Genomic DNA, 27,683 nt, shown 5'->3' on the forward strand with positions numbered 1-27,683 from the left:
TGTATTCGGCCATGAGCTTTCAGGCCTCCTAACCTGTTAAAACACTTTCCACACTGGGAGCAGTGGTAAGGCTTTTCCCCTGTGAGACTCTTCTCATGTCTTTTCAGGCTTCCTAACTTGGCAAAACTCTTTCCAATCTGGGAGCAGAGTCTTGCTGGTTTGGACGTCTCTGGTTCCTCCAAGTTTGGTTTTCCTCCTGCCAAAGACAGTGTTTATTTAAAGAGAGAACAGAATTACATCTCCACATGATAAAACTGCCTTGCTATGAGGTTTAATCCAAATCAGATCCCTCAATAACCGGAGGTCAGTTTTCAAACATTTCATCATTTAAAACAATCTTGGTGTGATTTTAAAACAAATGTTGTAGAGCTTCCTGGTAATATGTTTACTTACTTATTCATATTCTTAATTTTCTTTCTGTTTTAGAAGTCAGAACACAAACAACTAAACAGTTCTACGACACTCAAGACACAGACATCTCTGGATTCCTATCGAGCAGGTGGTTCTAAATATATAACCTTCATAGCTGTATGATACAGAATGCGACCTACACACTTCCTTAAACCTAAAATAAGTAATTTTGTCAAAAAACAATATTTTTTTTCATTGGAGACAAAGCACCTCTGTAACATCTCCCCGTTGTCTCAATGGTTTGACACATGATGTTGAAATGGCACATTTTTTTATTTAGATTAGATCATTTTGATTAATCACTAATGGAATGGTATTTTGGGTAAAATAAAAATAATGAAATATTTGGGGCAGACTTTTTAAAAAGGATTATTATATTTATATTTTTTACCCCCTTTTTTGCCCCAATTTTCGTCAATTGTCTCATCGCTACAACTCCCGTACGGACTCGGGAGAGGCGAACGTCATGCGTCCTCCGAAACACAACCGCAATGCATCTTGACACGATGCACAATTAACCCAGAAGCCAGCCGCACTTATGTGTCGGAGGAAATACCTTACACCTGGCGACCGTGTCAGCGTGCATTAGCCCGGCCCGCCACAGGAGAGCACGATGGGACAAGGACATCCTGACCGGCCAAACCCTCCCCCAACCCGGACGACGCCGGACCAATTGGCTCTCCCGGTTGTGGTCGGCTGCGACACAGCTGGGTATCAAACCAGAATCTGTCGGCAAACGGTGACTACTTTGAAGATTCACTTAACCCTTTTTTGGTTACTATATGATTTCATATGTAATATTTTATAGCTTTGATGTCTTGTCACAACACAACTGATTGGCTCGAACGCATTAAGAAGGAAAGAAATTCCACAAATTACCAAGGCACATCTGTTAATTAATTGAAATGCATTCCAGGTGACTTCCTCATGAAGCTGGTTGAGAGAAGGCCAAGAGTGTGCAAGGCAAAGGGTGGCTACTTTGAATAATTTGTTTAACACTTTTGGTTACTGTATGATTCCATAAGTGTTATTTCATAGTTTTGATGTCTTCACTACTTTTCTAAAATGTAGAAATTAGTACAAATAAAGAAAAACCCTTGAATGAGTAGTTGTGTGTCCTAAATTTTGACTGGTACTGTATATGGCCGATTCCGTGGGAAAGTCAACCTGAACATGTGTAACGGAGGTTAGAGCGTGCCGTAAACTCACTTCACAGCTAGCTTGAAACGTCACAGATGGAGCTGTCCAACTGGTACCAGCTATCAAATCAAATCACATTTTATTGTTAACATACACATGGTTAGCAGATGTTAATGTGAGTGTAGCGAAATGCTTGTGCTTCTAGTTTCGACCAGTAGTAATAACAGCAGTAATATCTAACAAGTCATCAGTAGTAATAACAGTAATAACAGCAGTAATAACAGTAATAACAGCAGTAATATCAGTAATAACAGCAGTAATATCAGTAATAACAGCAGTAATATCAGTAATAAAAGCAGTAATATCTATCTATCAAGTCATCTAACAATTTCACAACAACTACCGTTTACACAGTGTAAAGGAATTAATTAGAATATGTACATATAAATATATGGATGAATTAGAATATGTACATATAAATATATGGATGAATAAGAATATGTACATCTAAATATATGGATGAATATGTACATATAAATATATGGATGAATAAGAATATGTACATATAAATATATGGATGAATATGTACATATAAATATATGGATGAATATGTACATATAAATATATGGATGAATAAGAATATGTACATATAAATATATGGATGAATATGTACATATAAATATATGGATGAATATGTACATATAAATATATGGATGAATATGTACATATAAATATATGGATGAATATGTACATATAAATATATGGATGAATAAGAATATGTACATATAAATATATGGATGAATATGTACATATAAATATATGGATAAATAAGAATATGTACATATAAATATATGGATGAATATGTACATATAAATATATGGATGAATATGTACATATAAATATATGGATGAATATGTACATATAAATATATGGATAAATAAGAATATGTACATATAAATATATGGATGAATATGTACATATAAATATATGGATGAATATGTACATATAAATATATGGATGAATATGTACATATAAATATATGGATGAATATGTACATATAAATATATGGATGAATATGAATATGATGAATATGTACATATAATATATATGAATATGTACATATAAATATATGGAATAAGAATATGTACATATAAATATATGGATGAATATGTACATATAAATATATGGATGAATATGTACATATAAATATAATGAATATGTACATATAAATATATGGATGAATATGTACATATAAATATATGGATGAATATGTACATATAAATATATGGATGAATATGTACATATAAATATATGGATGAATATGTACATATAAATATATGGATGAATATGTACATATAAATATATGGATGAATATGTACATATAAATATATGGATGAGCGATGGCCGAACGGCACAGGCAAGATGCATTTTTTATTTATTTAACCAGGCAAGTCAGTTAAGAACAAATTCTTATTTTCAATGACGGCCTGGTGTGTGTGTGGGTTAACTGCCTGTTCAGGAGCAGAACGACAGATTTGTACCTTGTCAGCTCGGGGGTTTGAACTCGCAACCTTCCGGTTACTAGTCCAATGCTCTAACCACTAGAGCTACGCTGCCGCCACCTTGCAGTAGCAAGATGCAGTAGCTATTCCCTCTACAGTATATACATATGAGATGAGTAATGTAGGGTATGTAAACATTATATAAAGTGGCATTGTTTGAAGTGATACATTTATTACATCAACATTTTTTTATTATTAAAGTGACTAGAGATTTGAGTCAGTATGTTGGCAGCAGCCACTCAATGTTAGTGATGGCTGTTTAACAGTCTGATGGCCTTGAGATAGAAGCTGTTTTTCAGTCTCTCGGTCCCAGCTTTGATGCACCTGTACTGACCTCACCTTCTGGATGATAGCGGGGTGAACAGGCAGTGGCTCGGGTGGTTGTTGCCCTTGATGATCTTTTTGGCCTTCCTGTGACATCGGGTGGTGTAGGTGAAGAAGCGCTGTTACGCCTTCTTCACCACTCTGTCTGTGTGGGTGGACCATTTCACTACTGTCCCATCGATGTGGATAGGGGGGTGCTCCCTCTGCTATTTCCTGAAGTCCACGATCATCTCCTTTGTTTTGTTGACGTTGAGTGAGGTCATTTTCCTGACACCACACTCCGAGGGCCCTCACCTCCTCGCTGTAGGCCAATTTGTCGTTGTTGGTAATCAAGCTTACCACTGTAGTGTCGTCTGCAAATTTGATGATTGAGTTGGAGGTGTGCATGGCCACGCAGTCATAGGTGAACAAGGAGTACAGGAGAGGGCTGGAGAACGCACTCTTGTGGGGCCCCAGTGTTGAGGATCAGCTGAGTGGAGATGTTGGTTCCTACCCTCACCACTTGGGGCGTCCCGTCAGAAAGTCCAGGACCCAGTTGCACAGGGCGGGGTCGAGACGCAGGGTCTCAGGCTTAATGACGAGTTTGGAGGGTACTATGGTGTTAAATGCTGAGCTGTAGTCGATTAACAGCATTCTCACATAGATATTCCTCTTGTCCAGATGGCATAGTGCAGTATGGTGGCGATTGCGTCGTCTGTGGATCTATTGGGGCTTTAAGCAAATTGGAGTGGGTCTAGGGTGTCAGGTAGGGTGGAGGTGATACGATCCTTGACTAGGCTCTCAAAGCACTTCATGATGACGGAAGTGAGTGCTACAGGGCGGTAGTCATTTAGCTCAATTACCTTAGCTTTCTTGGGAACAGGAGCAATGGTGGCCCTCTTGAAGCATGTAGGATCAGCAGACTGGAATAGGGATTGATTGAATATGTCCGTAAACACACCAGCTGGTCTGCGCATGCTCTGAGGACGCGGCTAGGGATGCCGTCTGGGCCGGCAGCCTTGCGAGGGTTAACACGTTTAAATGTTTTACTCACGTTGCCTGCGGTGAAGGAGAGCCCGCAGGTTTTGGTAGCGGGCCGTGTCGGTGGCACTGTATTGTCCTCAAAGCGAGCAAAGAAGTTGTTTAGTTTGTCTGGGATCAAGACATCGGGGTCCGCAACGGGGCTGGTTTTCTTTTTGTAGTCCGTGATTCACTGTAGACCCTGCCACATACGTCTTGTGTCTGAGCCGTTGAATTGCGACTCTAATTTGTCTCTAAACTGACGCTTAGCTTGTTTGATTGTGTTGCAGAGGGAATAGCTACACTGTTTGTTTCCGGTCACCTTGCCCTCATCAAAAGCAGTGGTTCGCGCTTTCAGTTTTGCGTGAATTCTGCCATCAATCCACGGTTTCTGGTTGGGGAAGTTTTTAATAATCGCCATGGGTAAAACATCACCGATGCACTTGTTAATAAACTCGCCGAATCAGCATATACATCAATGTTATTGTTTGACGCTATCCGGAACATATCCCAGTCCACGTGATCGAAGAATCTTGAAGCGTGGAATCAGATTGGTTGGACCAGCGTTGAACAGACATGAGCACGGGCGTATCCTGTTTTTAGTTTCTGTCTATAGGCTGGGAGCAACAAAATGGAGTCGTGGTCAGATTTTCCGAAAAGAGGATGGGGCTTAGTATGCGTCGCGTAAGTTAGAGTAACAATGATCCAGGATTTTGCCAGCCCAGGTCACGAACTCGATATGCTGATCAAATTAAGGGAGCCTTGTTTTCAGATTAGCCTTGTTAAAATCCTCAGCTACAATAACTGCAGACTTAGGATATGTGGTTTCCAGTTTACATAGAGTCCAATGAAGTTCGTTCAGGGCCGTCGAGGTGTCTGCTTGGTGTCTGCTTGGGGGGATATACATGGCTGTGATTATAATCGAAGAGAATTCTCTTGGTAGATAACGCGATCGGCATTTGATTGTACGGAATTGTAGATCAGGTGAACAAAAGGACTTGACTTCCTGTACGTCGTTATGATGACACCACGTCTCATTAATCATAAGGCATATACACCCCCGCCCTTCTTCTTACCAGAGAGATGTTTGTTACTGTCGGCGCAATGCGTGAAGAAATCAGGTGGCTGTACCGACTCTGATAACGTATCCCGAGTGAGCCATGTTTCCGTGAAACAGAGAATGTTAGCTTGAAACGTCACAGATGGAGAGAATCAGGGACACTCGAGGAAGCTAAACTGTTAGCACCACACTGGCGTCAGTTACATATGAACAAATAAAGTTAGTCATTTCCAAATGAAACCATGTTCTTTAAGGTCTATATAGTATATATATTAAACCATGTTCTTTAAGGTCTATATAGTATATATATTAAACCATGTTCTTTAAGGTCTATATAGTATATATATTAAACCATGTTCTTTAAGGTCTACATAGTATATATATAGTATATATATTAAACCATGTTCTTTAAGGTCTACATAGTATATATATATATTAAACCATGTTCTTTAAGGTCTATATATATATATATATATATATTAGTATATATATTAAACCATGTTCTTTAAGGTCTATATATTATATATATATATATATATATATATATATATATTAAACCATGTTCTTTAAGGTCTATATAGTGTATATATATATATATATATATATATATATATATATATATATATATATATATATATATATAAACCATGTTCTTTAAGGTCTATATAGTATATATATATATAGTATATATATTAAACCATGTTCTTTAAGGTCTATATAGTATATATATATAGACCTTAAAGAACATGGTTTAATATATATACTATATAGACCTTAACAGAACATGGTTTAATATATATATACTATATAGACCTTAAAGAACATGGTTTAATATATATATATATATATATATATATATATATATATATATATAGACCTTAAAGAACATGGTTTAATATATAATATATATACTATATAGACCTTAAAGAACATGGTTTAATATATATACTATATAGACCTTAACAGAACATGGTTTAATATATATATACTATATAGACCTTAAAGAACATGGTTTAATATATATACTATATAGACCTTAAAGAACATGGTTTAATATATATATATACTATATAGACCTTAACAGAACATGGTTTAATATATATATATATATATATATATATATATACTATATAGACCTTAAAGAACATGGTTTAATATATATACTATATAGACCTTAACAGAACATGGTTTAATATATATACTATATATATATACTATATAGACCTTAAAGAAGGTCGGAGGAAATGGAATACATTTGATCCACTACAGAGACGAAGAACAAGTCTCACAAAAATTGCTTTTCATTTAATCACATTTCATAGCTTTAAGAAAAGGTTTAGAGAGCTTGTTTTAAATACATATGTGCCATCTTTAACAAGTTCTGTAGATCGGACGTTAATGAAGGAATACAGACCACATTGAAGTGTCTGGAGTTTAGTTCTAGAGTCTTGTAAAGATATGGGGGGGGGGGGGGGGTGACTGAGACAGGCAATGTAACATCTATCATGTTTTTAGGAACAGTTTATGTAAAACATGCATCTCTAGAGCTAACTTTCATCAAGGTTTAATATGGTCAATTGGTTTCTCTCAGTCTAGCTTCATGTCAACTAACAGAACTCTGCTAGTTGTCATGGTAACAGATACCAGTGGGAAGATCTATTTAAAAAAAAAAAACGTATTTATTTCACCATTATTTAACCAGGTAGGCAAGTTGAGAACACCTTTATTTAACCAGGTAGGCTAGTTGAGAACACCTTTATTTAACCAGGTAGGCTAGTTGACAACAAGTTCTCATTTACAACTGCGACCTGGCCAAGATAAAGCAGTGCAGTTCGACACATACAAACAGAGTTACACATGGAGTAAACAAACATACAGTCAATAATACAGTGTAAACAAGTCTATATACGAAGTGAGCAAATGAGGTGAGATAAGGGAGGTAAAGGCAAAAAAAGGCCATGGTGGCGAAGTAAATACAATATAGCAAGTAAAAACACTGGAATGGTTGATGTGCAGTGGAAGAATGTGCCAAAGTAGAAATAATGGGATGCAAAGGAGCAAAATAAATAAATATACAATAGGGGGAGAGGTAGTTGTTTGGGCTAAATTATAGATGGGCTATGTACAGGTGCAGTAATCTGTGAGCTGCTCTGACAGCTGGTGCTTAAAGCTAGTGAGGGAGATATGTGTTTCCAGTTTCAGAGATTTATGTAGTTCGTTCCAGTCATTGGCAGCAGAGAACTGGAAGGAGAGGCGGCCAAAGGAAGAATTGATTTTGGGGGTGACCATAGAGATATACCTGCTGGATCGCGTGCTACAGGTGGGTGATGCTATGGTGACAAGCGAGCTGAGATAAGGGGAGACTTTACCTAGCAGGGTCTTATAGATGACCTGGAGCCAGTGGGTTTGGCGACGAGTATGAAGCGAGGGCCAGCCAATGAGAGCGTACAGGTCGCAGTGATGGGTAGTATATGGGGCTTTGGTGACAAAACGGATGGCACTGTGATAGACTGCAAAGAATTTATTGAGTAGGGTATTGGAGGCTATTTTGTAAATGACATCGCCGAAGTCGAGGATCGGTAGGATGGTCAGTTTTACAAGGGTATGTTTGGCAGCATGAGTGAAGGATGATTTGTTGCGAAATAGGAAACCAATTCTAGATTTAACTTTGGATTGGCAATGTTTGATATGAGTCTAGAAGGAGAGTTTACAGCCTAACCAGACACCTAGGTTATTTATAGTTGTCCACATATTCTAAATCAGAACCATCCAGAGTAGTGATGTTGGACGGGCGGGCAGGTGCAGGCAGTGATCGTTTGAAGAGCATGCATTTAGTTTTACTTGTATTTAAGAGCAATTGGAGGCCACGGAAGGAGAGTTGTATGGCATTGAAGCTCGTCTGGAGGGTTGTTAACACAGTGTCCAAAGAAGGACCAGAAGTATACAGAATGGTGTCGTCTGCGTAGAGGTGGATCAGAGACTCACCAGCAGCAAGAGCGACATCATTGATGTATACAGAGAAGAGAGTCGGACCAAGAATTGAACCCTGTGGCACCCCCATAGAGACTGCCAGAGGCCCGAACAAAAGGCCCTCCGATTTGACACACTGAACTCTATCAGAGAAGTTGTTGGTGACGAGGCAATCATTTGAGAAACCAAGGCTGTTGAGTCTGCAGATGAGGATGTGGTGATTGACAGAGTCGAAAGCCTTGGCCAGGTCAATGAATACGGCTGCACAGTAATGTTTCTTATCGATGGCGGTTAAGATATCATTTAGGACCTTGAGCGTGGCTGAGGTGAACCCATGACCAGCTCTGAAACCAGATTGCATAGCGGAGAAGGTACGGTGGGATTCGAAATGGTCGGCAATCCGTTTGTTGACTTGGCTTTCGAAGACCCTAGAAAGGCAGGGTAGGATAGATATAGGTCTGTAGCAGTTTGGGTCAAGAGTGTCCCCCCCTTTGAAGAGGGGGATGACCGCAGCTGCTTTCCAATCTTTGGGAATCTCAGACGACACGAAAGAGAGGTTGAACAGGCTAGTAATCATTTTATTTGTTGAAACTGAACTACAGCACTTACTTTGATGAGTCAAATCTGATCCGTTCATCTCTTCTCCTCCTCTCACAGTTCCACTCAGCCCCGTTGTTTTCCTGCAGTCCACCAGCAGCACAGACAACCTCTTCATACCCAGCAGTAAGGTGCTACTGGGAGAGGCACGACACGGTGACTCCGGGAGGGAGGAGGGGGGCAGGCTATCGTTGTCCTGGTAACCATAAAGAGGGGACACAGACACATATCATTATGGATGCTGATGTCACTGTTGTCATAAAGTGCTTTCCAGAAACCCAGCCCCAGATAGAGCAAGCTGTATGCTAGACCAGACCAAGCTGTACCATCTGGTGTTCTGATCTGGAGAGACTCTTCTCTGCCTCGTCAGCATCAGGATGTTGTTGAGGCTCCCCAGAAGATCCATAATAGTCATGTCTCTCTCCTGTGTGAACGAGAACATCAAACAGATATTGAACTTTAATATATCTCAACTGGGCATATAATGCAAATGTGAAAGGGTTGTTGCACGAAACAGGTGTATTTTGCATCCCTTCAATATTTTATGAAGAAATTATGCTCCAATATTGAATTTTAAAAGCCTGTTGCAATAGATGAGGTGCAGTTTAATGTAGACCACATGGAGAATTCAATACATAATCTAAAAGTCCCCAAAATATATGTAGCAATGGCAGATTGACCCTTTAACAATTTATACAGTACTGAACAACATATTCAAGTGTAGAACTTCAGTAGAATGCCCCTTACAACCCCCACATTCAATAACTGCATAGTTTGTATCCCTGTTGAAGACAGTACTCACTGGTGTTAATCAGATATTCTGTCTCCTCCTCTTTCACTCCCAAAACGTCTTCCTCCTTCACCTTTATTGAGACAGCATCCTCTTCCTCTCGAAACGGTTCTTTCTCTTCCTTCACTAAAACAGCCTCCTCTTCCTCCATTTTCATTCTGAATGCTTCTTTCTCTCCTCTCACTGTAATATCCTCCTCTTCTTCTTTCACGACAATGTTCAGCGCCAGAGCGTCTTTCTCTCCTTTCACTGTAATATCCTCCTCTTCTTCGTCTTTCACGACAATGTTCAGCGCCAGAGCTTCTTTCTCCAAACAGCAGACCTCATCTTCTTTAGCAGGGGATGAGTAGTTTAGTGAGCTCATGGTCAGTGATGTTAGTTAGCATTAGCGACTAGCCTAGTGCTAGGCTCAGTATCAATATTTAACAAGTTTGCAAATTGAACAAGGAAATTAGGTTCAAGTTAACCAGTAAATACGTCGCCAGAAATGTGTTTTCAACACTGAGATTAGCTAATGTACATTAATAATGTCTAAAACCTCAATCTTTCAGTTTTATGTTGTCTAGCCAGCTACCGAGGTGGTTGAAAGAGTAGCCGTGTTGTTGTTCCTGAGGAAGCGTCCCGTCCAGTCCATTATACGTCACGCAAGAAGCATCACCCGAAAGACGCTCATCGCCATCTGCTGGCTGGAGTGTGTAACGCAGTTTGGAAACAAAAGTTACAACTCTTTTGTATTGGAAAAAACGTCATAATAATTCAACAATAAACTGATATATTTTCTCTTACAAATAATAATTTCCGGTACACAGACGTAGAAGCTTAATATGAATATGTAGATGATGATGATTAAATACTTATATGAATAGGTGGTGTGTTAATGTGTGTTTTCTCTGTTAATTTTTTACATTCGTTTTAATCTAGATGCGATCATGCTATCCACTTCAATCAGTGTAAGATACAAACCATCCTGTAAACAACAGTGCAAATGCATCACATGCAAATAGCACTTGATTTTCTGATTATCTGTAGTGCTATACACTGGGTATAAAAAACTTTAGGAACACCTGCTCCTTCCTTGACATAGACTGACTAGGTGAATCCATGTGAAAGCTATGATCCCTTATTGATGTCACTAGTTAAATCCACTTCAATCAGTTTCGATGAAGAGGGGGAGACAGGTTAAATAAGGATTTTTAAGCCTTGAGACAAATGAGACATGGATTGTGTATGTGTGCCATTCAGATGGTGAATGGGGAAGACAAAATATTATAAAGGTCATTGAACAGGGTATGATAGTAGGTGCCAGGCGCACTGGTTTGTGTCAAGAACTGCAACGCTACAGCTTCCCATGTGCACCAAGAATGGTCCACCAGCCAAAACAGTGGCGGTCAGTGCCGTTTCAGATGAGGGAGGACCGTTTGTTTTTTCATGAGCATGGCCTTATTTCTACACAAGCATATTGGACGACTGTCATTCATATTTCACTCACCCTGTTCAATGTAACAGCAATAGGTTTAGGCTACTACATGATACTCACATTTTCACTATAACCATCATGAGTTTGCTACAACCTGGCCTATGAATGAAAGTTTAGAATGTAGGTGCACACTGGTCGAGAGAAAAATACTGCCTAGCACACTCTTGACTACATCTAGCTGATAAATGGGTGTCATCAGTAGTCCAACAGTTTCAAACAAGAGATTCTATTGGACAAATGTTGATCCCGGTTTTGTTCCGTTTATGTAATGTTTGTCAACAGAATCGGAGGACTGAATACACCCCTGATCATGCATAAACACAGTTCACTTTCATTACAGACACGTTGTATTCCTTCTTGCATCTATGTGCTCTCCTCTTATCACCTTCTCCCTTTGTTTCTGTACTTCAGTGCACAACACATCAGCTGTATGTGACCAGGCAAAAAAACCTTTCCAAGCCAAACCATTTCATAACTGCTACACACAGCTTACATTGTTGTCAACATATTAGCTAAAGTAACATCATAGTCAACAGAGCTAATAGAACTAACCTGCTACAATCATAGCATCGCTCTGTTTGAGCCAAGTGTTTGAGTAGGCTAAACAAGATAGCTGCATTTGCTAGCTAATTAAGTGAAAATGTAAGTGCAAAATAAGTGACGAAATATCTCTCTCTCGCTTCTCCTTCATTTTGGAATAAAATAATTTGTTCAAAACTGTTCAACTATTGTATTTTTCTCTCTTTTAGTCAACTACTCACCACATGTTATGCACTGCAGTGCTAGCTAGCTGTAGCTTTTGCTTTCAGTACTAGATTAATTCTCTGATCCTTTAATTGGGTGGACAACATGTCAGTTCATGCTGCAAGAGCCCTGATAGGTTGGAGGACATCCTCCGGAAGTTGTCATAATTATTGTGTAAGTCTATAGAAGCCTTGAGAACCATAATCCTCCTAGGTTTTGTATTGAAGTAAATGTACCTAGAGGAGGATGCAAAATAGTATGTTTTAATCAATTATTTGGTGACGTGATTATATTTAGTATAGTTTTATCTAAAAAAAAAAAATCAGTGAGGAGGAGGGTCCTCCCCTTCCTCCTCTGAGGAGTCAACATGGGCCAGCATCCCTGTGGAACACTTTCGACAGCTTGAAGAGTCAATGAATTGAGGCTGTTCTGAGGGAGAAAGGGGAGGGTCCAACTCCATATTAGGAAGGTGTTCCAAATCTTTGGTATAATCAGTGGATATATCTGTCATTTAGCAGACACTTTTATCCAAAGTGATTTGCAGTCATGTGTGCAAATACTTTACATATGGGTGGTCCCAGGAATCAAACCCACTACCCTAGTTTTACAAGCACCATACTCTACCAACTGAGCTACAGGACCACAAGAAATGATCAAGGAATGACGCAGAAAATAAAAACACACACACACACACACAAACACACACACACACACATACACACACACACACACACACACACACACACACACACAGCCTGAATTTGAAAAATCAAATTTAATTAAAGACAGTAACATTGAAACTGACAAACTCCATATTTAGTTCAAATCAAATGTTATTTGTCATACATACAACAGGTGTAGACGTCACTGTGAAATGCTGAATACAACTGCTATAGCTATACCTTACCGTGAAATGCTTCTTACAAGCACAGCCTGGAATCTAACCAAGGAAATTCTTACTGACAAGCACTTACACACAATGTAGTTAAGAAAAATAAGAGTTAAGAAAATATTTACTAAATAAAAACATTTAAAAAAGTAACACAATGAAATATCAATAACAAGGCTATATACAGGAGGTACCAGTACAGAGTCAATGTGGAGGCTATATACAGGGGGTACCAGTACAGAGACAATGTGGAGGCTATATACAGGGGTTACCGGTAGAGAGTCAATGTGGAGGCTATATACAGGGGTTACCGGTACAGAGTCAATGTGGAGGCTATATACAGGAGGCACCAGTACAGAGTCAATGTGGAGACTATATACCAGTACTATGTACCAGTACAGAGTCAATGTGGAGACTATATACCAGTACTATGTACCAGTACAGAGTCAATTGTTTTAAATTTTTTATTTTACCTTTATTTAACCAGTTGAGAACAAGTTCTCATTTTCAACTGCGACCTGGCCAAGATAAAGCAAAGCAGTGTGACAAAAACAACACAGAGTTACACGTAAACAAACGTACAGTCAATAACACAATAGAAAAATCTACAGTGTACAGTGTGTGCAAATGTAGAAGAGTGATCGGTAAGCTGCTCTGACAGCTGATGCTTAAAGTTAGAGAGGGAGATATAAGACTCCAGCTTTAGTGATTTTTGCAATTCGTTCCAGTCATTGGCAGCAGAGAACTGGAAGGAAAGGCTGCTGAAGGAAGTGTTGGTTTTGGGGATGACCAGTGAAATATACCTGCTGGAGCGTGTGCTATGGGTGGGTGTTGCTATGGTGACCAGTGAGCTGATATAAGGCGGGGCTTTACCAAGCAAAGACTTATAGATGACCTGGAGCCAGTGGGTTTGGTGATGAATATGTATTGAGGGCCAGCCAACGAGAGCATACAGGTCATTTGGCGACAAATATGTAGGGTAGTATACGGGGCTTTTGTGACGAAACGGATGGCACTGTGATAGGCTACATCCAGTTTGCTGAGTAGAGTGTTGGAGGCTATTTTGTAAATTACATCGCCGAAGTCAAGGATCGGTAGGATAGTCAGTTTAACGAGGGTATGTTTGGCAGCATGAGTGAAGGAGGATTTGTTGCGAAATAGGAAGCCGATTCTAGATGTAATTTTGGATAGGCGATGCTTAATGTGAGTCTGGAAGGAGAGTTTACAGTCTAACCAGACACCTAGGTATTTGTAGTTGTCCACATATTCTAGGTCAGAACCGTCCAGAGTAGTGATGCTAGTCGGGTGGGCGGATGCAGGCAGCAACCGCTTGAAGAGCATGCACTTAGTTTTACTAGCATTTAAAAGCAATTGGGGGCCACGGAAGGAGAGTTGTATGGCATTGAAGCTCGTTTGGAGATTTGTTAACACAGTGTCCAAAGAAGGGCCAGATGTATACAGAATGGTGTCGTCAGAGTAGAGGGGGATCAGAGTCACCAGCAGCAATAGGGCAACATTGATATATACAGAGAAAAGAGTCGGCCCGAGAATTGAACCCTGTGGCACCCCCATAGAGACTGCCAAAGGTCCGGACAACAGGCCCTCCGATTTGACACACTGAACTCTATCTGAGAAGCAGTTGGTGAACCAGGCGAGGAAGTCATTTGAGAAGCCAAGGCTATTGAGTATGCCGATAAGAATGCAGTGATTGACAAGAGTCGAAAGCCTTGGCCAGGTTGATGAAGACGGCTGCACAGTACTCTATTTTATCGATGGCAGTTATGATATTGTTTAGGACCTTGAGCGTGGCTGAGGTGCACCCATGACCAGCTCAGAAACCAGACTGCATAGTGGAGAAGGTACGGTGGGATTCTAAATGGTCGGTGACCTCTTTGTTAACTTGGCTTTCAAGATTTTAGAAAGACAGGGTAGGATAGATATAGGTCTATAACTGTTTGGGTCTAGAGTGTCTCCCCCTTTGAAGAGGGGGATGACCACGGCAGCTTTCCAATCTTTGGGGATCTCAGACGATACAAAAGAGAGGTTGAATAGGCTAGTAATTGGGGTACAGCAAACTTTAGAAAGAGAGGGTCCAGATTGTCTAGCCCGGCTGATTTGTAGGGATCCAGATTTTGCAGTTCTTTCAGAACATCAGCTATCTGGATTTGGGTGAAGGAAAAGCGGGGGGGACGGGGCTTTGGCAAGATGTTGCAGGGGGTACTGAGATGTTGGCCGGGGTAGGGGTAGCCAGGTGGAAAGCATGGCCAGCCGTAGAAAAATGCTTATTGAAATTATCGATGATCGTGGATTTATCGGTGGTATCTCTCAGTGCAGTGGGTAGCTGGGAGGAGGTGCACTTATTCTCCATGGACTTCTCCATTCGTGCTCCAGGATGCAAATTTCTGTTTGAAAACAGAATTTCTAGTTTTCCTAATTGACTGAGTATATTGGTTCCTGACTTCCCTGAAAAGTTCAATATCGCGGGGCTATTCGATGCTAATGCAGAACGACACAGGATGTTTTTGTGCTGTTCAAGGGCAGTCAAGTCTGGGGTGAACCAATATCTGTTCTTAGTTCTACATTTTTTTTTGAAGGGGTGTGCTTATTTAAGATGGTGAGGAAAGCACTTTTAAAGAGCAACCAGTTATCCTCTACTGACGGGAAGAGGTTAGTATACTTCCAGGATACCCGGGCCAGGTCGATTAAAAAGGCCTGCTCGGTGATGTGTTGTAGGGAGAGTTTGACAGCGATGAGGGGTGGTCATTTGACCGTGGACCCATTACGCACGTAGGCACTGAGGCAGTGATGGCTGAGATCCTGGTTGAAGACAGCAGAGGCGTATTTAGAGGGCAAGTTGGTCAGGATGATATCTAAGAGGGTGACCATTGTTACGGATTTAGAGTTGTACCTGGTGGTTTCCTTGATAATTTGTGTGAGATTGAGGGCATCTAGCTTAGATTGTAGGACGGCTGGGGTGTTAAACTGGTCCCAGTTTAGGTCACCTAACAGTACGAACTCTGAAGATAGATGGGGGGAAATTAATTCACATATGGTGTCCAGGGCACAGCTGTGGGCTGAAGGGGGTCTATAACAAGCGGCAACGGTGAGAGACTTGTTTCTGGAAAGGTGGATTTTTAAAGGTAGAAGCTCTAATTGTTTTGGGTACAGACCTTGATAGTAAGACAGAACTCTGCAGTAGATTTCAACTCCGCCCCCTTTAGCAGTTCTAGCTTGTCGGAAAATGTTATAGTTAGAGATGGACATTTCAGGATTATCAGAGGGGTACGAAGCCAGATAGAACTATTCAGACATTCCAAATCAGGCTTCATCCATTTCATGAAGGTGGATATTGATCCAACCATTTCAAAAGTAATGACCGGGCTGATGGAAACAGGATATGCCTGTATACTTTTCTAAATGCCGACAGACGATTTGTTACTTCGTTTGACATGGTGGGGTCTTTTTGTGTCAGTAAAAATGTATAAGCGAGAAATGGAGGTGGAAACTCCTTTATGAGCAAATATTTATATAATAACCATCATGTCTTAGTTAACTTGGAGTCACATGCTGATATGTTGTGTGGTCCTCCCACTATGACTTGGGAACCCATGCAGTTTATTAGGCTACAGATGAAATAAGTTATGAACTTCACAGGGTGGTGAAACTGCATGTGATGAGCTTGATGCTCCTTTCCAATACATTTTGATGGTCTTGTTCTGGTGACATGATGATTGATGATTGGTTGCCATTTTACAAATAAAATACAAAAAGAATACTTGAACTTAAATCTTCATTGTAAAGGTTTTAAACACAGTTTCCCATGTTTGTTCAGTGAACCATAAACAAGTAACGTAAAACATATACAAATATGATGATGTCATAATGAATTCATGACACGTGAATTAACAAATATGATGATGTCATAATGAATTCATGACACGTGATTGAACAAATATGATGATGTCATAATGAATTCATGACACGTGATTGAACAAATATGATGATGTGGGGCGGCAGGGTAGCCTAGTGGTTTGAGCGTTGGACTAGTAACCGGAAGGTTGCAAGTTCAAATCCCCGAGATAACAAGGTACAGATCTGTCGTTCTGCCACTGAACAGAGAGTTTGACAGCGATGAGGGGTGGTCAGATTTTTCACATTGATCAAACATCACATGGATTTATTTTGTTGAAATGATGTGGAAACAATGTTTATTCAACCAGTGGGAGGCTTGTAAATTCCCCCAGGAAAGTGTAACGAGGAATTCTTCTTTGAGACAATGATAAACAGCAATCCGTGGGAGAGTTGTGGTGGATATTATAAAATAAGGATCTGCTGGAGTCCAAGTCCAACCAAAATTCTTTATTTCTGAGCTCAGAGAGAATAACAGAGTTACACAGTGCAGTGTAGACAGCCTGAATTCAAAAGCATTGGGTGATGAGCACATATCTTTATAGTTTCCTGTTCCTGGGCGGGACTTTATTCATACAAGGACGCAGGTGCAAATTGGTTTGCAACACAGGATGAAACTCCCAAGAACAGGAGATTATAATAGGACAGTTTCACAAGGTTAGTCACATAATCAGTTATGTGGACACACATACAATTAACATTTTCTATTGCAGTCTGAATATTTTCATTTCATTAAATCATCAGTGGGCTACAATGCAAATGTCAACAATGGAACTAATGCATCACATCCAAATATCACTTGATTATCTGTAGTGCTGGAGGAATGACACAGCCAGATAAACACACAGTCAGAGTTTAAAAAAGGACCATTTAAACACATGGAATCTGATCATATCAAATCAAATGTATTTATATAGCCCTTCGTACATCAGCTGATATCTCAAAGTGCTGTACAGAAACCCAGCCTAAAACCCCAAACAGCAAGCAATGCAGGTGTAGAAGCACTGATCTACTCTGTATTCAAACTGACATACTCCATATTCAATTCATGTTTTCTAATAAAAACATACAAATATATATGTTTGAGTATACTTTGTACCATTCACTTTCATGTGGTATAAACATGTAAACACATTCTCAGTCAACAATATAAGACAATGGACAATGATATGTGAAATATGAGTTCACACACTAGGATAAGTAAGTATTCTCTCCTGTGTGGATTCTCACATGACTTTTAAGTGTCTGTGATGAGTAATATGTCTTCCCACAGTCTGAACATTTGTAAGGCTTCTCCCCTGTGTGCAGTCTCCTGTGTTCCTTCAGGCTTCTTAAATGGGTAAAACACTTTGAACACTGGGAGCAGTGGTAAGGCTTCTCCCCTGTGTGTATTCACTCATGACTTCTCAGGCTTTATAAAGGGCCAAAACTGTTTCCACACTGGGCGCAATGTTATGGTGTCTCCCTAGTGTATTCGCTCATGAGCATTGAGGGTGTCTAAGCGCTTAAAACTCTTCCCACATTGAGAGCAAATGTGTGGCTCCACTCCTGTGTGTATCCTCTCATGTCTTTTCAGGCTAGCTAAATGGTTAAAACTCTTTCCACATTGTGAGCAGTAGTAAGGCTTCACCCCTGTGTGCAGTCTCATGTGTTCCTTCAGGCTTCCTGACCGGATAAAACACTTTCCACACTGGGTGCAATGGTACGGCTTCACCCCTGTGTGTATTTTCTTGTGAGTTTTGAGGGTGTCTAACCGCTTAAACCGCTTTCCACACTGGGAGCAATGGAAAGGCCTGTTCTGTGTGTGCGTTCGCTCATGAGCTTTCAGATTTCCTAAGTGGCTAAAACTCTTTCCACACCGGGCGCAATTTTGTGTCTTCGGTTCTACGTGTCCCCTCTCATGTCTTTTCAGGCTTCCTAACCTGGTAAAACTCTTTCCAATCTGGGAGCAGAGGTGTCGTCTTGCTGGTTCGGACGTCTTTGGTTCCTCCAAGATTGGTTTTCCTCCTGCCAAAGACAGTGTTTATTTAAAGAGAGAACAGAATTACATCTCCACATCGTAAAACTGCCTTGCTATGAGGTTTAATCCAAATCAGATCCCTCAATAGCCCAAGGCCAGTTTTCAAACATTTTATAATTTAAAACAAATGTTGTAGAGTTTCCTGGTAATAACATTACTTATTTTATTTTGATTATCTTGGCAAAGGAGAAATGTTCACTAACAGGGATGTAAACACATTTGTGCACAGAATATGAGAGAAATAAGCTTTTGAAACATGGGACCAACACTTTTTATTTTTGTAAATACTTATTTCCCACCATAATTTGCAAATAAATTCATTAAAAATCCTACAATGTGATTTTCTGGATTTTTTTCTTCTCATTTTGTCCGTCATAGTTGAAGTGTACCTATGATGAACATCTTGGCCATGTTCTGTTATAATCTCCACCTGGCACAGCCAGAAGAGGACTGGCCACCCCACATATGCTCTCTCTAATTCTCTCTTTTTTTCTCTCTCTCGGAGGACCTGAGCCCTAGGACCATGCCCCAGGACTACCTGACATGATGACTCCTTGCTGTCCCCAGTCCACCTGACCGTGCTGCTGTTCCAGTTTCAACTGTTCTGCCTTATTATTATTCGACCATGCTGGTCATTTATGAACATTTGAACATCTTGGCCATGTTCTGTTATAATCTCCACCCGGCACAGCCAGAAGAGGACTGGCCACCCCACATAGCCTGGTTCCTCTCTAGGTTTCTTCCTAGGTTTTGGCCTTTCTAGGGAGTTTTTCCTAGCCACCGTGCTTCTACACCTGCATTGCTTGCTGTTTGGGGTTTTAGGCTGGGTTTCTGTACAGCACTTTGAGATATCAGCTGATGTACGAAGGGCTATATAAATAAATTTGATTTGATGAAAATTACAGGCCTCTCTCATATTTTTAAGTGGGAGAACTTGCACAATTGGTGGATGACTAAATACTTTTTTCCCCCACTGTATGTTCTCTCTCCACTGGCTACTGTCATGGAAATTGCAAGATCATGTTATAACGCTTGTATTGCATTATAATGGTTGTTTTATTCGACAGAATAGAGTATTCTGTTAACTATTGAGTGTGTGTTCTACTGAGGATGGGCCTCTATGAGATAACACTGACAGAGGAGATTTACGATGTCTTTGGGTGATAAAACCTAAAGAGAATTCCAGAGAACATGAGGTAATGGTTCTGTTCTATACCAGGAAGAGACGGTTCCAGACACTGGTCTATACAATGAAAACTGTTGACACAGCAGATGCTGTTTACTATGTATTATAAATATCTTTCATACAAATCTTAACCTTGTGGCCATTCTATGTATCTGTTGTTCGTCATGTAGGCTGAAAGGGGTGTATCTTGGTTATAAAAGACCTTTGTACTTTTGTTTTGCCACTCTCAACGGATCATTAGAAAATGGTGAATCGTTGACAAGTCATTGGTATTGCAAAGCTCTTATTATTAAAGATGTAGTTTAAGTATAACTCTGACTTGGTGTGATAAGTTCGTATCTCCTCATTTGATAGTAAAGAAATTAACCACCACACTATCTGGCCAACAGGCTCCACTCTAGCCTCCACTGGCTATCTGGCCAACAGGCTCCACTGGCTATCTGGCCAACAGGCTCCACTCTAGGCTCCACTGGCTATCTGGCCAACAGGCTCCACTCTAGCCTCCACTGGCTATCTGGCCAACAGGCTCCACTGGCTATCTGGCCAACAGGCTCCACTGGCTATCTGGCCAACAGGCTCCACTCTAGGCTCCACTGGCTATCTGGCCAACAGGCTCCACTCTAGCCTCCACTGGCTATCTGGCCAACAGGCTCCACTGGCTATCTGGCCAACAGGCTCCACTCTATTCAGTATCTTCTGATGATGTGTGCCTGGTAGCGCTAATCTACTCTTTCCCTCCAGCAGGTTAATACCTGCCTGGCGCCACAACAAAATCTCTAACAATACCGCTACAGAATTAGCATAGTAGACCATAGTAGGCCAGGTTACCTGAAATACATTTTGGTATCTGTACTGATGGTGCAAACGCCATGACAGGGAGACATAGTGGAGTGGTAACGAGCGTGCAAACAGTTGCTCCCGACGCCACTTGGGTCACAGAGTTATGTGCATCTTTTCAAGCACACCCTTCTCATTAACCCATGGTGAGTTATTCACAATTTTTGATGAACAAATAAGGTTTTATATGAAAGATGGTTAAATAAAGAACAAAATTATATAATTATTATTTGTGCCCTGGTCCTATAAGAGCTCTTTGTCACTTCCCACGAGCCGAGTTTTGACAAAAACTCACTCATTCTTATGTTTAATAACTGTATCATATAGATAGATATAGGTACGTAGCTGGAGGTTGAATGTTTGAAGGGGTACGGAACTATAAAAAGTTTGGCAACCACTGCTCTACATCATACCCTTTTTCTATTCCTTCAGTTATACAGCCAGACCTATATGCCATCTCTTTTGCCTCCCTCTTCATCATATCATTTTTAAAATTCCTCATCAATCCACGTGGATTTAACAGTTTTTACAGTCATTTTCTTAATGGGTGCATGCTTATTAGTAACTGGGATAAGCAGTTTCAAACGTGTCAAGGGCAGTGTCTGGTTGCTCATCATTACACACTACGGACAAACAAATATTATTTACATCAACAACATAGGAATCACTACAAAAAAATTTATGACCTCTTATACACAATACTAGTCCCAGCCTTTGGAACGGTGGTTTTCCTAGACATGGATACTATATTGTGATCACTACATCTGGTGGATCTGGACACTGCTTTAAAACCCATTTCTGCAGCATTAGTAAAGATATGATCAAACCATGTTGATGATTTCATTCCTCTACTGTTTGTCACTACCCTGGTAGGTTGATTGATAACCTGAACAAGGTTGCCAGCACTGGTTACAGTTTGAAGCTTTCTCTTGAGTGGGCAGCCTGATCCCAGCTTTCTTCCAGTATTAGTTAATTAATTAAAACAGGCCAAATTGAAGTTTCTGGAGTTTTGTTTTCCTGTTCTACAGTCTTGTAAAGATAGGGGGGTTGACTGGGACAGGCAATGTAAAATCCATAATGTTTTGAGGAAAGGTTTTTGTAAAACATGCACCTTACATCAGATCATCTTGAAACTCTCTCCAAAGCTAACTTTCATCAAGGTTTTATATGGTCTATTGGTTTCTCTCTGTTCATTGGCAGAATCCTTTTTCAGTATTATGATATTCATAACATCCATATCCACCAGTCTATCTTCCTGTCAACTAACAGAACTCTGCTGGTTGTCCTGGTAACAGATACCAGTCTATCTTCATGTCAACTAACAGAACTCTGCTGGTTGTCCTGGTAACAGATACCAGTGGGCAGGTCTATTGTATTTGTTCAAACTAAACTACTTACTCTGATGAGTCAAATCTGATCCTTTCATCTCTTCTCCTCCTCTCACAGTTCTACTCAGCCCCGTTGTTTTCCTGAAGTCCACCAGCAGCACAGACAACCTCTTCATACCCAGCAGTAAGGTGCTACCGGGAGAGGCTCGACACGGGGACTCCGGGAGGGAGGAAGGGCTAGCGTTGTCCTGGTAACCATAAAGAGGGGACACAGACACATATCATTATGGATGCTGATGTCACTGTTGTCATAAAGTGCTTTACAGAAACCCAGCCCAGACCCCGATAGAGCAAGCTGTATGCTAGACCAGACCAAGCTGTACCATCTGGTGTTCTGATCTGGAGAGACTCTTCTCTGCCTCGTCAGCATCAGGATGTTGTTGAGGCTCCCCAGAGGATCCACAATAGTCATGTCTCTCTCCTGTGTGAACGAGAACATCAAACAGGTGGTAAACTTATGATCTACTATTACAATCACAGAGTCTTACCAGATGCATTAATATCTCTAAACGGGGCCTAAAATGCAAATGTAAAAGCATTTGTTCGACAAAATGGGTGCTTTTGGAGAATTCAATAAATCTAATTGAAAAGACCCCAAATATATGAACCAATGGCAGATTGACCCTTTAACAATTCCTACAGTACTGAACAACATATTCAAGTGTAGAACATCAGTAGAATGCCCCTTTAAAACCACACATTAGTTCAACAACAGCATCGTTTGTGCCCCAGTTTTTAAGACAGTACTCACTGATGGTAATCGGATATTCTGACTCCTCCTCCTTTTTCACTCCTAAAACATCTTCCTCCTCCTCTTTTTTTGAGATAGCTCCCTCTTCCTCTTTTACTCCATAAGGTTCTTCCTCTTCTTTCACTACATTCTCTTCTTTCAATGTTATGGCATCTTCCTCCTCTTTGATTCTGAAAGATTCTACCTCCTCTTCCACGCTGACAACCTCTTTCCCATCTTCCTCTTTCACTGTAATATCATCCTCTTCCTCCTTTATCATCCTGAAAGCTTCTTCTGTCTCCTCCTCTTTCACTCCCAAAATGTCTTCCTCCTTCACCTTTATTGAGACAGCATCCTCTTCCTCTCTAAAAGGTTCTTTCTCTCCTTTCACTGTATCCTCCTCTTCTTCTTCCATGTTCAGCGCAAGAGCTTCTTTCTCCAAACAGCAGACCTCATCTTCTTTAGCAAGGGAGGAGTAGTTTAGTGAGCTCATGGTCAGGGATGTTAGCTAGCTAGTTAGCATTAGCGACTAGCCTAGTGCTAGGCTCAGTATCAATCTTTAACACGTTTGCAAATTGACCATGCAAATTAAGTTAAAGTTAACCAGTTGATACGTCAACGTAACTGCGTTTACAACACTGAGATTAGCTAATGTACATTAACATGGTCTAAAGCGTCAATCCTTCAGTTTTATGTTGGCTAGCAAGCTATCGAGGTGGTTGAAAGAGTTGGCGCCTTGTTGTTCCTGAAGAAGCGTCCCGTCCATTATACGTCACGGAAGAAGAGTCAGCTGAAAGACGCTCATCGCCATCTGCTGACGAGTGAGTAACTTAGTTTGGAAACAATAGTTACTACACTTTTTGTATTGGAAAGAACGTCATAATTATTTAACAATAAGCTGATATATTTTCTCTGACGTCTTACAACTACTACTTTCCGGTACACAGACGTAGAAGCTTAACACCTGCCCTCCAGGACTACCTGCCCTCCAGGACACCTACACCACCCGATGTTACAGGAAGGCCATAAAGATCATCAAGGACAACAAACACCCGAGCCACTGCCTGTTCACCCCGCTATCATCCAGAAGGCGAGGTCAGTACAGGTGCATCAAAGCTGGGACCGAGAGACTGAAAAACAGCTTCTATCTCAAGGCCATCAGACTGTTAAACAGCCACCACTAACATTGAGTGGCTGCTGCCAACACACTGACTCAACTCCAGCCACTTTAATAATGGGAATTGATGTAAAATATATCACTAGCCACTTTAAACATAGCTACCTAATATAATGTTTGCATACCCTACATTATTATCTCATATGTATACGTATATACTGTACTCTATATCATCTACTGCATCTTTATGTAATACATGTATCACTAGCCACTAACTATGCCACTTTGTTTACATACTCATCTCATATGTATATACTGTACTCGATAACATCTACTGTATCTTGCCTATGCCTCTCTGTACCATCACTCATTCATATATCTTTGTGTACATATTCTTTATCCCCTTACACTTGTGTGTATAAGACAGTAGTTTTGGAATTGTTAGTTAGATTACTTGTTGGTTATTACTGCATTGTCGGAACTAGAAGCACAAGCATTTCGCTACACTCGCACTAACATCTGCTAACCATGTGTATGTGACAAATAACATTTGATTTGATTTGAATATAAATATGTAGATGATGAATAAATACTTCTATGAATAGGTAGCGTGTTGATACACATTTTCTCTGTTCATTTTTCACATTTGTTTTTGTCTAGATGTGACCATACTATTCCCTTAAAGCCACGCTCTATAAGATACAAATCCTCCTGTAAACAACAGAACAAATGCATCACATGCAAATAGCACTTGATTATCTGTAGTGCTTTACACTGAGTCTACAAAACATTAAGAACAGCTGCTCCTTCCATGACTTAGAAAGACCAGGTGAATCCAGGCTAAAGCTATGATCCCTTACTGATGTCACTAGTTAAATCCACTTCAATCCGTGTAGATGAAGGTGGGGGGAAACAGGTTAAATAAGGATCTTAAAACTTTGATACAATTAAGACATGGATTGTGTGTGTGTTCCATTCAGAGGGTGAATGGGGAAGACTAAATATTGAACATTAATTATTCATCCTGTTTTACGAGTCAGAACACTACACACTAGACAGTTCTATGACAAGACACAGACGCCGCTGGATTCCAATCAGCAGGTGGTTGTAAATATATAACCTTCATAGCTGTATGATACAGAATGTGACCTAAACACTTCCTTGAACCTAAAATAAGTAAAGAAGTAATTCTGTGTGGAAGTCCAAAACTTGGAGACAGACACAAAGCTCATTAGTAACATCTCTCCGTTGTCTCAAGGGTTCGACACAATGTTGATTTAGATGTTCACATTTTTTACATTTTGGCCAATCGCTAATGTCATAATATTTTGGGTAAAATAAAAAAAAGCTAAATATTTGGGGCAGACATTTTTAAAATTATTATTATTATATTTATATTTTTCACCTCCTTTTTCTCCCCAATTTTTGTCAATTGGAAGTTAGTCTTATCTCATCTCACTGCTGCAACTCCCGTACGGACTCGGGAGAGGCGAACGTCAACAGCCATGCGTCCTCTCTCTCTCCCTTCTCTTAATTTGTTCAAAACTGTTCAACTATTGTCTTTCTCTCTCTTTGAGCCAACTACTCACCACATGTTATGCACTGCAGTGCTAGCTAGCTGTAGCTTATGCGTCCCCCGAAACACAACCGCAATACTTCTTGACACAATTCTCACGCATGCGCCCGGCCCGCCACAGGAGTTGCTAGAGGACAAACCCTCCCCCAACCCGGACGACGCTGGGCCAATTGGCTCTCCCGGTTGTGGCCGGCTGCGACAGAGCTGGGTATCAAACCAGAATCTGTATTAATGCAACGAGCACAATGCAGTGCCTTAGACGCTGCACCACTCGGAAGGCTGCATTTATATTTCTGTTCAGTATATCTTTATATTTCAGTTCAGTATATCTTTATATTTCAGTTCAGTATATATCTTTTATATTTGAGATTCTTCAAAGTAGCCACCCTTTGCCTTGACAGCTTTGCATTCTTGGCATTCTGTCAACTAGCTTCAACTGAAATGCTTTTTTCAACAGTCTTGAAGAAGTTCCAACATATGCTGAACACTTATTGGTTGCTTTCCCTTCACTCTGTGTTTTGGCTCATTGTCCTGTGGAAAAACAAATGACGGTCCCATTAAGCGCAAACCAGATGGGATAGAGTATCGCTGCAGAATGCTACGGTTGTCAACCTGGTTAAGTGTGCCTTGAATTCTAAATAAATCACTGACAACGTCACCAGCAAAGCACCCGCATACCATCGCACCTCCTCCTCCATGCTTCACGGTGGGAACTACACATGCAAAGATCATCCGTTCACCTACTCACGTCTCACAAAGACACAGCGTTTGGAACCAAAAATCGCAAATTTGGATTCATCAGACCAAAGGACAGATTTCCACTGGTCTAATGTCCATTGTTCGTGTTTCTTGGCCCAAGCAAGTCTCTTCTTATTATTGATGTCCTTTTAGTAGTGGGTTCTTTGCAGCAATTCAACCAAGAAGGACTGATAAACACAGTCTCCTCTGAACAGATGATCTTGAGATGTGTTTGTTACTTGAACTCTTGTCTGCTACTTAAACTCTGTGAAGCATTTATTTGGGCAGTTAACTCTAATTAACTCTAATGAACTTATCATCTGCAGCAGAGGTAACTCTGGGTCTTCCTTTCCTGTGGAGGTCCTCATGAGAGCCAGTTTCATCATAGCGCTTGATGGTTTTTGCGACTGCACTTGAAGAAACTTTCAAAGTTACGGACATTTTCCGGATTGACTGACCTTCATGTCTTAAAGTAATGATAGACAATTGTTACTCTTTACTTATATAAGCTGTTCTTGCCATAATATGGACTTGGTCTTTTACCCAATAGGGCTATCTTCTGTATATCTTCTACCTTGTCACAACACAGCTGATTGTCTCAAACGCATTAAGTAGGAAAGAAATTCCACAAATTAACTTTAAGAAGGCACATCTGTTAATTGAAATGCATTCCAGGTGACTACCTCATGAAGCTGGTTGAGAGAATGCCAAGAGTGTGCAAAGCTGTCATCAGGGCAAAGGGTGGCTACTTTGAAGAATCTAAAATATTTTGATTGAAACTTTTTTGGTTACTACATGATTCCATATGTGTTATTTCATTGTTTATGCCTTCACTATTATTCTACAATGTAGAAAACTGTAGAACATAGTAAAAATAAAGATAAACCCTCAAATGAGTAGGTTTGACTGGTACTGTAAGTTCCTCTACACAACGTCATTTTAGAGAATTTGGCAATACGTCCAACCGACCTCATAAATGCAGACCACGCGTAACCACACCCACCCAGGACCCTCACATCCGGCTTCTTCACTTCAGGAGACTGAGACCAGCCACCTGGACAGCTGAGGAAACCAAGTAGAATGTCTCTCTGTCATAAAGCCATTTTGTGGCGAAACAAATTCTGATTGGCTGGGCCTGGCTCGTCAGTGGGTGGGCCTATGCCCTCCTAGGCCCACCCATGGCTGCACCGTGCCCAGTCATGTGAAGTCCATAGATCAG

General features: G+C 40.4%; 2 protein-coding genes across 2 annotated transcripts; both read right to left on the bottom strand.

Annotated features, from left to right (window-relative positions):
* Positions 1-33: 33 nt before the first annotated feature.
* On the bottom strand, positions 34-10,217 carry LOC139396812 (zinc finger protein 37-like; the record flags this gene model as incomplete). The annotated part of the gene is made up of 4 exons (XM_071143728.1): positions 9,866-10,217; positions 9,390-9,487; positions 9,076-9,259; positions 34-196 (listed from the first exon to the last, which is right to left on the bottom strand). Coding segments are annotated over exons 1-4 (797 nt in total), but the record flags the coding sequence as incomplete, so codon positions are not given.
* Positions 10,218-17,309: 7,092 nt separating this feature from the next.
* LOC139396816 (zinc finger protein interacting with ribonucleoprotein K-like) lies at positions 17,310-23,792 on the bottom strand. Its single transcript, XM_071143733.1, has 4 exons — positions 23,055-23,792; positions 22,627-22,724; positions 22,314-22,491; positions 17,310-18,879 (listed from the first exon to the last, which is right to left on the bottom strand). Exons 1-4 carry the CDS (start codon positions 23,524-23,526, stop codon positions 18,338-18,340), a joined length of 1,290 nt encoding a protein of 429 aa, XP_070999834.1. The 5' UTR covers positions 23,527-23,792; the 3' UTR covers positions 17,310-18,337.
* Positions 23,793-27,683: the final 3,891 nt, after the last annotated feature.

The sequence above is a fragment of the Oncorhynchus clarkii genome, unplaced genomic scaffold (assembly GCF_045791955.1).
Source record: "Oncorhynchus clarkii lewisi isolate Uvic-CL-2024 unplaced genomic scaffold, UVic_Ocla_1.0 unplaced_contig_6256_pilon_pilon, whole genome shotgun sequence".
In the NCBI taxonomy this organism is placed as follows: Eukaryota; Metazoa; Chordata; class Actinopteri; order Salmoniformes; family Salmonidae; genus Oncorhynchus; species Oncorhynchus clarkii.